The 14,028-nt window shown below is 38.1% G+C and overlaps 1 protein-coding gene across 1 annotated transcript in view; it reads right to left on the reverse strand.

The window, feature by feature from the left end:
- trim37 (tripartite motif containing 37) overlaps positions 1-11,920 on the reverse strand; it is a 34,991-nt gene extending 23,071 nt beyond the window's left edge. Inside the window, exons 1-10 of the mRNA XM_084730087.1 lie at positions 11,660-11,920; positions 9,952-10,030; positions 9,540-9,641; positions 9,098-9,138; positions 8,709-8,825; positions 6,494-6,581; positions 6,121-6,243; positions 4,905-5,028; positions 2,438-2,505; positions 1,101-1,225 (exon numbers count right to left, since the gene is read on the reverse strand). Of these exons, the coding sequence (XP_084586213.1) occupies positions 1,101-1,225; positions 2,438-2,505; positions 4,905-5,028; positions 6,121-6,243; positions 6,494-6,581; positions 8,709-8,825; positions 9,098-9,138; positions 9,540-9,641; positions 9,952-9,972 (809 nt within the window). The 5' untranslated portion in view covers positions 9,973-10,030; positions 11,660-11,920. The remainder of the gene's footprint in view (positions 1-1,100; positions 1,226-2,437; positions 2,506-4,904; positions 5,029-6,120; positions 6,244-6,493; positions 6,582-8,708; positions 8,826-9,097; positions 9,139-9,539; positions 9,642-9,951; positions 10,031-11,659) is intronic.
- Positions 11,921-14,028: the final 2,108 nt, after the last annotated feature.

Here is a 14,028-nt window from a genome sequence, read left to right on the forward strand (position 1 = left end):
GTCTCAGCTTTCCAGTCAAGCCAATTCATGCAATTCCAGTACCGTTTACGGACCCCGGTATGCAGAGATCTAGGCAAAAATATCACATTTATAATGCATGACAAAAATGCACGTTTTCTGCCCGGCATTAAGTGTGTATGTATGGAAAAGTGGACACCCCTGAGTGCCCACGAAACCCATTTTCATTCAGAAATCCTTAAGTTAAAGGTCCAGAGACCCTTCTGAAAATGGCTGTGCCAGTTTTTCACTTGGCCAAATTCTGCCCAACTTTGTTATTGGTGCCATCAAGCTGGAATGACATGTTTGATACCAATGGACGCCTCAAGACATCTAGTGTTTTTTTTTTACATATGTTGAGATAATAAATGAAACAATTGACTACTCAGCGTAGCTTCCTTTCTGTTTCTCAAAACGTAAAAATGGGATGTAGACATGAAACTATTTCATGAAGGTTAAAAAAAATTCTATTCTCCCAGTTATGTTTCAGTTGAGTTTGTACTAGGGCTGCAAATAACAATTAATTTCAGTTGATTAATCTATCGATTATTTTCTTAATTAATGAATTAAGACTTGTTCTTTTAAAATGTCAGAAAATGTCAGAAAATGTCTTGTTTTACTCAAAACCCAAAGATATTCAGTTTACTGTCAGAGAGGAGTAAAGAAAATAGAAAATATTCACATTTAAGAAGATGAAATCAGAGAAGTTTGACTTTTATTCTTTAAAAAAAAAAAAAATTCAAATAGAGTAATCAAATTATAGAGTAATTATCAAATACTTGGTGATTAACTTAATAATTGATTAATTGTTGCAGCTCCAATAAAACCCACTTAAAATGTATTTGAATGCAGCTCATTTGTGAGACACAGATTCATCTTATGAAAACACTGATGGTGAAAAAATACTCATTACTTATTACTGACCTGCGTCACTCTGCAAAATTCTCAGCTCACAGTTTTTTTTTTAACATTTGCTGCCTGCTCCTTCTATGTTTAAATATTTTTGAGTTTTGACTTTTTATGGCCTAAATTCTTAACGATAAAAGGTTATATCTGTTTGGGCAAAGACGTAACTCGACCTTTCCTGCAGCTGAGCAGATTACCTGGTGAAGTCTGGGGGGACCGGCGTGGTGACGAAGGACTGCATGGGCTTCCTGTGGACCTGCTGGAACATGAGCAGGATCTCTGGACTCTTGGAGATCAGTTCACTCTTACTGCAGGAGTGAAGCTGTTCAACACACAGAGACACACACACACACACACAGAGACACACACAGACACACACACAGACACACACACAGACACACAGAGACACAGACAGCAGATAATTATGTTGCTGCTGCTAATATACAGCTAAAACACCAACGATGGTTTTTGGTCTGAGTATAAGAAACAGTTTGATCAATACTTGAGTTTCTGTCAGGATTAGTTGTGTGGATCTCATCCACTGCAGCCAGTTCAATCAACATCTTTACAAACAACGAATAATCCAGCGACACGTCGCCAACATGAGTTTTATGACTGTTTACAATATCCCAGCAGTTATTATAACACTTAGTCCAGTTTGTCATGGAGACAAAGATGGTGTCAGCATCTGGTTTAGAATTTCATTTGTCTACAGGAAAACATATAAATCAACTCCTGTCAAACAACTTTACATAAGCTCTAAATGTAGGGAGTCTTGGTGGATTATTAAATAATAAGGGCAGCTACATTTTATTTTCCCCATGAAAAGACCAAAACCAACAGTGTTTAAGTCCAACCTATCTGTCTGTGGCTCTCAGCTCCATTTCACCGTCATGAAAGTGGATAGTATATACTCTTAACATATTAATAAAGTGAACTAAACTGTCACTATAGTTACTGTAACGACATAGAATTCTCTCTGACTCTGCAGCAAACACAATTTCATCATTTTGATTTCACAGTTTGCTGCTGGAAACCAGATTACAGCAGTGAAGTATCCAGTAAAGTTGCACACAGCTGTTAGGAGACAAACTGATTAACACATTGTACAACCCTGCACCAAACCAGGAAGCAAAGCAAGGCTGAAAGATTACTGAATACTGGAAATACATGAGTCAGACTGACAAACATGAGCTCGTCTGCTGGATGTGTAAAGAAATAACTTCAGAAATAGCTAATATGTCAGCTTGCAGTTCTTTCAAGAGCCAAAAATACAATACTTTGGTATTACAAGTAGTTACAACACAGCTGTTTAGCTATGAAGTTATTGAATCTGATCGTTGCTTTGATGGCGGGAGAGAATTTCAGATGCACCTTATAATTTATCGCAGTAAAACTCTACAACACAACAAACTACAACCTTAAAATTCAGCACGGTGTTGAATCGACTGCCACGGTTTTACACCACTAACAGAAGAGCAGTATGCAGTGCGGTTAAATGAATGGAGGCTGCGAGCTGCTGTAGGCGACCAACCTGATGCTCCACTTCCTGCAGGAGAGACTCCAGCAGCTCCGTCTCCTGGGTCAAGGACGTCTTCTGGCCTGGTGGGGAGGAGCACATTTCTATTTTCAGTGCACTTGTGCTGAATGTCAGCCCTGATGGAGGCTGCTGAGGGCGAGTGGTTGGGTGTGCAGGTTGTGTATGTGGGCACTGAGTGCATCCATCCACTCAGTCCCGTTAAATATTTCATATGTATATTACCCGGAGCTATAAAAAGGTGCCTCTTCCAGCAGCAGGGAGTCTGCATATTTTGTTCGGTGAAGGTCTCAACCTTTAGACACATTGTAGTGCCAGTTAGGGTGCAGTAACAAGAGCCCTTTTCAGACACGGAATACGTAACATTGCGTCACTGAGCTGTAAAGGGATGGCTTTTAGTCATTCAGACGTAGCTGGCTTCATTCTGATAGGAAGCCCTGAGAGGAAAGTGAGAAAATATAATAAAAAAAAGTGCTCTAAATTGTTTTCTCTGCTGTGTTTATGACTTAAGAACAGGTGAAAAAAAAAGTTTTGCCAGGATAAAACCCTAAATGCAAGGTACATATGGAGTACATAGCTAAAGAAAGACAGCCATGTTACATAACTTGTAAACACACAGTGCACCTTGTGTTCAGAGGGCATGGAGAAATTAAAAACATGAATGCATGAGTCTTGTTTAGAACAGGGACTAGTGGTGCACTTCAGCCTCTGGTGGCCGAAATGAGCATTGCAACAACAAGCACAAAAAAAGTTATTTAAAAAAGGGTTTGCCAGGATCATTTTTCTTTTCCAACCTGGCAAAACTTTTCTCACCCGTTTCCCAGATAAAAGAAAATATTTAAAGGACCGGTGTGTGAAGGATTTAGAGGCATATAGAGGCGAGCAGACTCACTCTTGTGTATGAGAACTAAAACAGCTGTGAAACTTGGGCAAAACATGAAACACCTTCTCTAGAGCCACAGCTTAGTTTGTCCTTTCTGGGCTACTGTAGAAACATGGCGGTGCAACATGGCACATAAGGGTGGAAGAAAAACAATTTGTGATACCTTTTTCTTTTTAATGATCCCTGAATCGATTTTATATGCATTTAAACTGCTAGCACTAACTTTTTCACATGGTTCAGTGTTTAAAAAAGCAAACAGTCCCAATAAATTGTAAAATATTAAATTGGGAGATAAGTTCATGACCCCAGCCCTAATGGCAGACTCCATGAAAGGGGACCCGTCCCTCTGTTGATATAAACGGCTCATTTTAAGTTACCTGAAAAGAAAAATTGTGTTTTTGTTAACTAAACACTATTCTACTTCTGCCATATTCTGTAAATCTTACACACTGGACCTTTATGACTTAAGAAGTTTGCCAGGATAATATTTCACTTCCTTAAACACAGGAGAGAAAACTATTTCGATCAGGCATAGAAAATGGATCACCAGATTTTTCTGCTCGCTCACTTACCTTCAGGGCTTCTGTAATATTCAGACATGACAGGACATTTACAAAAAAGAGCAATGTGCTTGTGCAGTATGTGGCACCTGTGATAAATTTTAAAACATATTTTCCCCATTAAAGTCTTAATAAGTTAAGTTAATGACATTTCATGATTTATACCTTTAATGATTTAGATCTACTTTATATTGACTGACAGAGCAAAAGCGCAGAGTGAGAAGATATTAAGTTGGGACTCGTTTTCATTCCCGTTTTCTTCCTGTTTGTAGTACGTACAGAATTTTGAATGCAGTTCTAGAGGTGTAGAAAAAAAAAAAAAAGAGTCTTAGGTGCATCGCGATTCTCTTAAAAGATTATGAATCGACTCAAAAAAGTCAATAATCAGAAAATTAAGTCTCGACGTTATGACCACCTGTCTTATGGCTGAACCGATAAGATGGTAAAACAAAATGGATATGAACATGAGCGTTGCGTTTACGTTCTAAACTAGGCTACGTGTTGAGTTCTGGTGAGGATGGCGGAGAGTCAACAACTGCAGAGGACTTAACAGCTGATGTATGGAAGCATTCTGGCTTGTAGTTGAAGGGAAAAGGCACCTGGATAATATCAATTAAGAATTCCATCTATTAAATCTCCACAGGTAGATTTAGGTGGTTTTGACTGAGGTCGCCCAGGATTTTTAAAAATGATCATCACATTAAACAGAAAACAGTAACAAGTCATTTAGAACAAATTGATTGACAAAGTCATGGAAAATTAGGATGTTAAAATAAAGCACGTGTGAGATGTGACAAAAAGTAAAAACTTCCTGAATGACAAAACTGGATTGAATACAGACTGTTTCATGAAACTCAGTGTTAAGATTTAAACTTCCAATAAATACGACTTTAGTCAGCGGAAAAACACATAAACCACAAAAAACCATAAAACCATCACTGCATGAAATACACTTCTTAGCTTTAATGTGCGGCTGAATGAGCGAATGAACATTGTGACAGTGATGCATTCAGGGTCTTACCCATGAGGGTGATGAGTTTGTTCTTCAGCTGGTTGTCCAGACGAGCGATCATCATTTCCACTGCGTTTCGGATCTCTCTGACCCTCTCGTCCTTCGCTCCCCTGACAGCCTCCACGTTTCTCTCCTGAATCATGACCACACACACACACACACACACACACACACACACACACACACACACACACACACACACACACACACACACACACACACACACACACACACACACACCATCAGAACTTCAGTTTCTTCTTCAAGATTTAAATAAAATATCAACATCTTAGTGCCACCTAGTGGATGTTATTAGCACTCCACATCCGAACTACCTGAACTTTCAAGGATTTCTGAATAATATTTCTATACAATTTATATTTTTGTGCTCATGTAAGTGAAGTGGTGGTTGAATGTTTGTCTCCATAACTTAATAAAGACGAACGCCAGCAGCAGCATTATGTTAATACTGTACATTATAATTAATAGTATTTTGTTCAGATTGACAGGGTTTCCCTCCCTTTTATTTAGGTTACTATGGTAACATGATAAGATTACTTTTCAGACTTTTCAGCTGCCTCTCTTGCCTCATACAAGCAGAAGAAAAAAAACTGTTGATATGTTCATCTCTCTTCTACAACATAATCGTGGCTCCTTCACTGTTTCATGTTTTAAGTAACTGATTTTATTTCCAAGCACATGAGAAATGTTCATTTCTGAAATACTTCATTTGTTACAGTTCCATCTTTAGAAGGCAGAGGAAGACACACATGTATGTCTGTCTCTGTGTTTAACACAGCACCGTTCATGCCTCTGTGTTACTGTGCCTGCACTCGACTCCAGTGCTTCAGTTACAGAAGTCTGACTGAAATGTTAAAACTTATCCAGTAAAATCTGAATGGATTTGGAATATGATCCAGAAATCAACTAAAATGAAAATAATTATGAATTTAGATTTTTTCTGCCTTACAGACTATAGTACTGTGTGTAGTAAATCAGTTAAACTGTAAAAATAAATTTATGGTGGAAAAAAATTAAAAAGAAAGAAGGGTGTGATCTTAAAGTCTCCTTCACTGTGAAATCCTCTGAGTTACAACATGAAAATCATTTACTTCACGGTTGTGCAGTTAAAAGTGCGCTGAATTTAACTTACAAGAAAATATGCAAAAACACTTGTGTATTTTTATTCTTTTTTTCTGTGAGATTTGGAAGGAGCGGTCCTCACCACTTCCTGCACCAGACTGATGAGCTCCATGAGGCGGCGGCGGAGTTTGGCAACCTCCTCCTTCACTTTGGTCACGTGCTGCTCGTAGATCTCCACCAGAGGCTTGAAGGTGTGGCCACCGTGCTGGACGACACAAACAACAACGACTGTTTTGCTCACACAAATGAAAGCTATGCAAAGACACCAACTTATGAATTACAAAGTTATGATTATGTCCTTTTTATAGCCCAAATGACTAACTGATAACTAAGTAAATTCATTAGTAATAAAAAATAACCATTAGTCGCGGTCATACTTTTACTCTCTGTGAATTATTATTACAGGTGTTTGTAATTTTACATGCAATCTAAAACTACAAGATGTGAAACGTTACCATTCCTCCCCACAGAGCACACTGGTGACAGATGCATTTCTTACAGGTCCAACAGAAAACACTCAGCTTCTCATGGTGGTTCTCACATCTGCAGAGGAACAATCCACTGACAGGTCAAAAAAAAACAAAACTTATCTAAAAAAAACTTGTTTAAACTCAGCCACGTCATCACTCGACTCGAAATGACGGCCTGTTTAACTTCAGAATTTCTACAAAGTTTATGAAAACTCACAAAGTTTATAAATGCAGGAGACAGAGGAGGACAATACTGAATATGGAGAAGGAGACGCAGGAGGAAGAGAACATGTGGAGGAGAAGCAGGACAAAAACAAGCAGTATGAAACTAGAGTCAGACTGATATTATCAGCCAATATTGACATATCATAGATATATTGGCCTTTTTTTGAGAGAGAGAGAGAGAGAACATAATGCAGATTGTTCTTATTGTTAGGCAGCATTTTATTTTATATAGTTTGCTTTTTTATATAGTTTTATATAGTTTTTCTAATAATTTAAATTGCCGCTGAACAAGTGTTTCTGTGACCTGATGTCATTTTGGACAATAATTTATTTTTAACCAATAAAATATCCTGCCTCAAATACATACTTTTTCACAAGTAGCAATATTAGAAATGAGCAGCGGTCCCAGAAATCCAGTATTAGTCATGTCCTTGTATGAATACAAGGGTTAAATACCAGGAATTAGGATTCTGACATTTCCTCTGAAAAACAAACAAACAAAAAAAAAAAAAATCTGCTGCCTTTTCTCTAGAAAATGCCTACAGGAGCAAGGCTGAACAATTCTGAAAACAAATATCTAATTGGGATTACTTTAACTGATATGGCAATTATGGCCATATTTTCACTGAAAAAACATTAAAACGATGTGTGGTTCTTACTTTGAATCTGTACCAAAGACAGAGGCTCTCTTAAGTCAGTTGAATATAATGTGTAGGACAGGAAATCTCTGCTGTGTGACAATATTGGATTTAAAACAGTATTTTGACCCATATTACCACTTCAATAAAAATTTAATTAAAGGCTCAGTCCTAGCAGGAACCCAGGAGTTTTTTTTAAACAAGTGTACTGTGCGTGTTTCAGAACACTGTCCTCAGAACACAAAGACGCCCTCAGCAAACCTCACTCACGGCGCCACCTAACTGTCAGATATGTTCAGACTTTGAAATGAGGTTACTATGGTAACATCACTAGATCAACTTTTCAGCAGCAGGTTTCAGTGCACAGCTTACAGACCAGCTGTGTGTTCAAATATTGTTTTTCAGGGTTGCCAACTTTCTCACATTTCAGGTGTTACGTCAAGCTCTTACACCACGCCAACAAATAACAGTAAGCCACAAAGCCACTCCTTGATGAAAAGCTATGTCATATTATATAGTAGAGACGCACTGATTGATTGCATTGTTGACTACAGTCGACCTATCCGTAAAATAGATGGCATTCACCAATGGCAGTGGCTGATGTTTATCTGTTGAGTCACATCCATTTTTACGCTCATTAAGTGTTGTGTTGATTATGTGCAGTCTGACTCAGACAACAGCAGCTTGCACACTGAGCTACACACAACTCTGATATGATGTAAGACGCCAACAGCTGCCGTGTTTGTTATGATGAAGATTTCTTTGCTTCCACGGCACGAAAAACGGGAATAAACAACAACAAGAACAAAATAAACCACCATTATTTTAAACACTGGTATCAGCTCAGAATTTCACCATTGGTGCATCATTACAGACATCTGCACACAGGACAACATCTGAACGTCAGAATCATCCCTGCATTTGTGCAGGAGATACTGTGGGAGGCCCCCTACTCAAAACTGTCTCTTATTTCAAGCCCTCCTCTTGATCCAGGCCTTTATTTCCTCTTGCCTGAATTATTGCAATGTGCTCTGTCTCTGTGTGACAGTCAGACTGTTACACATTCAGCTGGTGCAAAAATGCAGCCACATGCCTGCTAAGAAAATCTACAAAATTCTCTGTACGCCAATCTGTCTTTGTTATATATATTTTTTTACTGTGTTAAGAACTTGGTAGTTGTTTATATAAATAAACTGATTTTACTTAAAATCCCACAAAGACTCTGATATATTACTGCGAAGTAATCATTTTAAAATCACAGAACATCCTTTAGTCCTAATGGACACACAGGTGGAACAAGAAGACATGGAGAGGAAGGAGTAGCAGGAGGTGCTCACTTGTCCTTGTCGTTGTCCTCATGCTTGGTGAGGCTGCAGAGCTGCAGGGTGTCCAGCTGCTGGGTGACCTCTTCTGCCCAGCGACAGTTGACCAGCTCCCTCAGCTGGAGTGGAGCCCTGTGTGTTGATGTACACACATACTTTAATAAGTTACAACACACTACACCTCATATACATTATGTCCAGAGGTGTCGCGTTTTGTTTTATGTATACTAAAAGCAAATTCGTATCAAATATGTTGAAATGGCAATTAAGGATTGAATCATGAACGAAGCAGCTGAATGTGTTGAGGCGGGTGATGTTCTCTTTGCTGGTTACATTTCAACAAAAAATAATTCACAGGGACAGACAGTATAGAGGGTTGCAGATGTCCGTTAGCAGGCACTTACCGACAGTGTGGACACTGGGCTCTCTGCTCCGTCAACCAACGCTGTCAAACAAGACATTCAACTTTAAATGATAATTGCATCTAAAAACAACCAGTGCAAAAATGCTGCCACTGTCTATTGCACATGAAATGTAAATTATAAATATTGGGAAATGTAGGATTTTAATCAGCCTTGTTTTTTCTTTTAATATTCCATTTCCACAAAGTTTGGGGGCTCATATGAAACAGTTCAACACTGTAGTATTCACACTTTCCTTTGACCCTGCAAAATCAATCTGTCCTATTCTTCCAGAACTGATTTTGAGAAATACATACTATCTAAATGTTTGGACAATTAGCCATTTTTTTGTGCATAATACCAGAGTTTAAAACTAAAAGCAGATTACAGAGTGGTGCAGTGAGGAGGACATATTCTGGTCTGTGCCTTGAGGAAACAGACTTACTCGTATGCAGCTGAAGCAGCAGAGTTTGGAACAGTGTGGGCAGAGACGAGCATCCCTCAGCTTCTCCATGCAGATGAAACAGCGAAACACCTCAGCGATGCTCTGCGCAGGGACAGAAGAGAGATGAGAGACTCAGTTTGGTACCAACTACAACCACAGGCATCACCACAGAACTGAATCACTCAGATGCAATGTCAACAAAAACAAACACAGCCTGGTTTTGGACAGTGTTGTTAGGCCTCTCTGTTCCTGCCTCCATAGCAGATACAGCACTCTATTAGGCATCAACACCCGACAGACTGTCCAGCCTTCAGACGGTCACCAGCTGAGCTGCTTTCCAAGCACTAGTGCTGCACAACAGAAGATAAATTATAAATCTCATTCCGCACTATCTGACATACGAGATACATACCTCAACACTTTGTTCATCCATGTCAGCCAGTTTGAGGTCTTGATGTCAGGAACAAATCAAAGAAGTCGTAGCCAGTGGTCTACAAAGAAAAGCAATGTTGAAGTAAAAGCCTTAAACTGTGTTTTAACACTAAACAAGTTTCAAATCAGTCCTCATTTCAGCTGAATTACCATGCAATAACTTGAAAGGACCAGTGTGTCAGATATTTGTGGCACCAAGCGGTGAGCTTGCAGATTACGAATGCCTCGGTCACGAAACTCACGAAAAATGCAAAAGCCCATATCTAGAGCCAGTGTTTGGTTTGTCTGTTCTGGGCTCTGGAATAAAACATGACAGCACAACATGGCGGCCTCCATGGAAGAGGACCCACACCCTCTTTAAACATTAACAACTCATTCTAAGGTAACAAACGCAGAATGATTCTTATTTTCTGGAAATTAAACACTAATGAAAACATACTTATGATTTTTACATGTAATTTCTGCAATATTCTGCAAATAAATCCCTATAAATCTTACACACAGGACCTTTAAAAAGACATACAATTCACTGTGATTAACTGTACAAGTCAAATTTCAAGTTCTGATCAACTTCATATTATAAAAAAATGAACTAACAACAATGGCCACCTTGAAGGTATGAAAAAAACAAAAAACAAGAACAGTAGCAATTTTTTTCACCACTTAAAAATCTGTTTAGGTTTTATTTTTGTGCCTGCTCCAAGAGTGAGAAGATTGATCCTCAAAGTATTAATATTACTACTACTACCGCCACCAACACGTGCTGATGTGAATGGGATCAAAACCCCAAAAATGGATCCATCATGTGCTGGATGACATCCTGCATGGGCACATAAACAAACATCCTTCTTAGTGCTGAAATATTTGTGTTGGAGCCACAGTAATATTTTTGGTTGTTTTATTTCATTTGCATCGTTGTTACTGTTGTGTCCATGCATGCAGTAATCATCACACCATGACTATTTTTTTTTTATTTACCATGAAAACTGTCTTCTATTTTAATATACATGTAATTGAGCAAGTAACAGAATTGTAAAATGAAATGCCTCATGCTTGACTAATTGTGTGGTGGAAATATATTCAGAGGACTAGCAGAGAATCATGATATATTTTACATGATAATACATGAGCTGCTTTTAACAAATTAAAAGTGTCAATATTAGTATTGACATCAGTGATCCTGGTCTTGGTATTACTTGGACTGAAAGTGGTATCATCCACCCATAGCATTGTTTTATTGCTTAGGTTTTTTTCTGGTAGTCATCTATTTTATGTTTCTTTTAATGTTAAGCATTTCTGTTCAGACAGGTGCTGAAGAAATAAAGTTCTTATTGATATCTAACCATTGCAGCATATATAGAAATATGGTTGATAGTCATGGGACGTATCGCTACATAAATTGTTGTAAAAGATCTGCATGATTTCACAGATAAAGCTAAATGAAAGCTCCACAGAACAGTTCTCCTTGTTGCTGTCAGCACCGTTAGCTTGTAGTCACACTGCCACAGGCCCAGCATCAGCAGACACACTGACAGCTAACCTGTCCTGTGGAGAGCTGTCTTTGATGGTGAGACTGTGCTCGTTAACAAGAACTGGAAGGCTAAACCGGGTGACCACAACACACAGAGTATTTATAAAGAATTGTGAGGCTAGCTAGCTTGCTGCCATTAGCAGGGTGGCTCTCTTACCTTCCCAGAGACTCGGCTTCGTCTGTCACACCTGATAAACAAACGGCTGGAAAAACGCTAAACTACATCATCAGTCCTAGCACACCGCAAGGCGCTGTCTTCGTTCATTTAGGGACAATTAAAGATCAAAATACGTCCAGCAGCAGCTGTGTCAAAGCAGAAGTTACACTGCACTCCAAAAAAAGGGTGAAAACGGCTGCTTTTTGCCCTAAATTGAAGATGTAGCGGTAGCGCTTGCTCTTAAGCTCGCTGTCCCCTAGCAATCACCAATCAAATGGCTCCTTTTTCTTCTTCTCTTGATTTTATTGCGTCGCATTTGTCAGACAGCATAAGATGCATTACCGCCACCCAGTGGACGAACAGGAGAATCACAGAGGAGGCCGATGAAAGCTGCTGCTGTCATACAGGGGTATAATCAATAAATAATCCAAGAAAAGAAAATGTTGTTAATTGTAACCATGACAATGACACCTGTCATGAACATGAATGAGTCTTAAGGAATGTTTATGACTGTTGTTATTATGTGTCAGGGATGTCATTTTTAATGCAAAATTAATTCTTTGCATTTTTAAATGTATTTTATTGAGGCAACGATGATAACAATCATTGTTTAACAGACCCCACAGTTTTTAAATATAGGCCACTAACAAACTATTGGGACGACACCTGATGGTAAAATTATCAAGATATTTTTACAAATACCCCCCAAAAATCAATTAATAAGACTTGCTCATCTGTTTTTGAGCATTTGACCATTTATTAAAAACTGTAAATGTATTACCTTAGCATCACTAAATAACAATTCATGGTAGAGCATGTTTTTGACAGTTAAAAAATATACTTGACAAACAAACCAATTGGTAGAGTAGAGCCTGTTTTTAGAAAGTTATTTCACCCATATTAGACTTTTTTGCTTTTTCAAATTCCATAATTCTGTTCAGTCAGACCTCTACAACGATAATATGGTGAAAAATTATGATCACCTTTGAAAGGTCACACCAAACAGTCCACATATCTGGAGTGACTTTTTTGTTTCTAACTTCTTGCTCCAAGGTGAAGAGAAAAGGCAAGTCTACTTGAAGACACACCGACATCTAGTGGATTTTCTGAGCATAACATACTTAAACAGAGAGGAAGAGATTTAGGTTAAATTCAACACATTTTTCAGTAAAATTGAGTCACTCAAAATGTGCTGGTTTGACAGACCGTTAAAGGATTAACCAGGACTACATAACCTGTCATAAACATGCCTTAACAGCCTTAATTGCACCAACAACGATTAATTTAATCCAAGATTAGTATTAATCAGAGTTTAAACTAGGTTTAAAATGAATAAATCCAGATTTAAAATTGAGCAGAGCTGTATAACACAACTAAAAGCTATACTTTCAGTTTAATGAGTCCAATTTAAGTGATGTAAAGTGAAATTAAATAGTTTAATCAATATGGAAATGCTTGCTTACCAAAATTTAAAAAATAAATAAATAAAAATAAATTAGAGTGTTATTGGGACCTAGTAAATATAAAAGAATAATTACCTTGACCTCAGCCACAGCGGCAGATCTCGGATTTCTCATTAAGGTGCCGTGAAATTTTATGAGGCCATTTTTGCAACAGGGAATAAAGTACCGAGGTGATCTTCTCAAAGGAAAGATAGTTTTAGGTTCCTTGTCACTACAGCAGCCACTAACTGATGAAGACAGAGAAATGCTCTGATGAACAGACGTGGATTTCCAAAACTTTTTGTCCAGCTTCATTTTAAATAATCACGGAGACAAACGGCAGCAGAGGTGAGTCACTCCTCCTGTAACTGAATAATCAGTGACTTTATAATGTCTTCATTATTTAATGTCACACACACGAGCTTTAATAAAAGTTTAAAATGGTTACTTAGTGGATGTGGCGACATAAAGCTAGCTTAACTTGTTGCTAAAATAGGCGCTAACTGCTACCAACTGAAACAACAGCTGCGTTAGCCAGTTAGCTTTGTTAGCCGTGTGACTGAAGGTCCCATTTGGGAACTTTATTATATTATTCATATATTTTATAATAGTATTTAGTTTGAATGCAGGGATTTTAGTTAACTGAGTAATTTTCCATCGTGGTATTGCTAATTTACTTCAGTAAAGGATATGAAAGTTGTAAAATTCATTGTAAAAGCGAATGCTCAAATTAATTAATTGTAAAATGTGTTTACAAGTTCTGATCATTTAAAAATGTTGAGTGACAGTTTCAACAAATTTAACTAATCCCCGTGAATTCTATGCGACTTTCCAAACTCCGCGACTTTTCCGTAAGTTTGACCAATCACAGCAGTCCCCTGCACAAACGTCATACATGTAAGTCTGAATGAACCGACTCAAAGTTTT

Source organism: Lutjanus erythropterus, chromosome 11 (genome assembly GCF_056507025.1).
Source record: "Lutjanus erythropterus isolate fLutEry1 chromosome 11, fLutEry1.hap2, whole genome shotgun sequence".
NCBI classification, from domain to species: Eukaryota; Metazoa; Chordata; class Actinopteri; order Lutjaniformes; family Lutjanidae; genus Lutjanus; species Lutjanus erythropterus.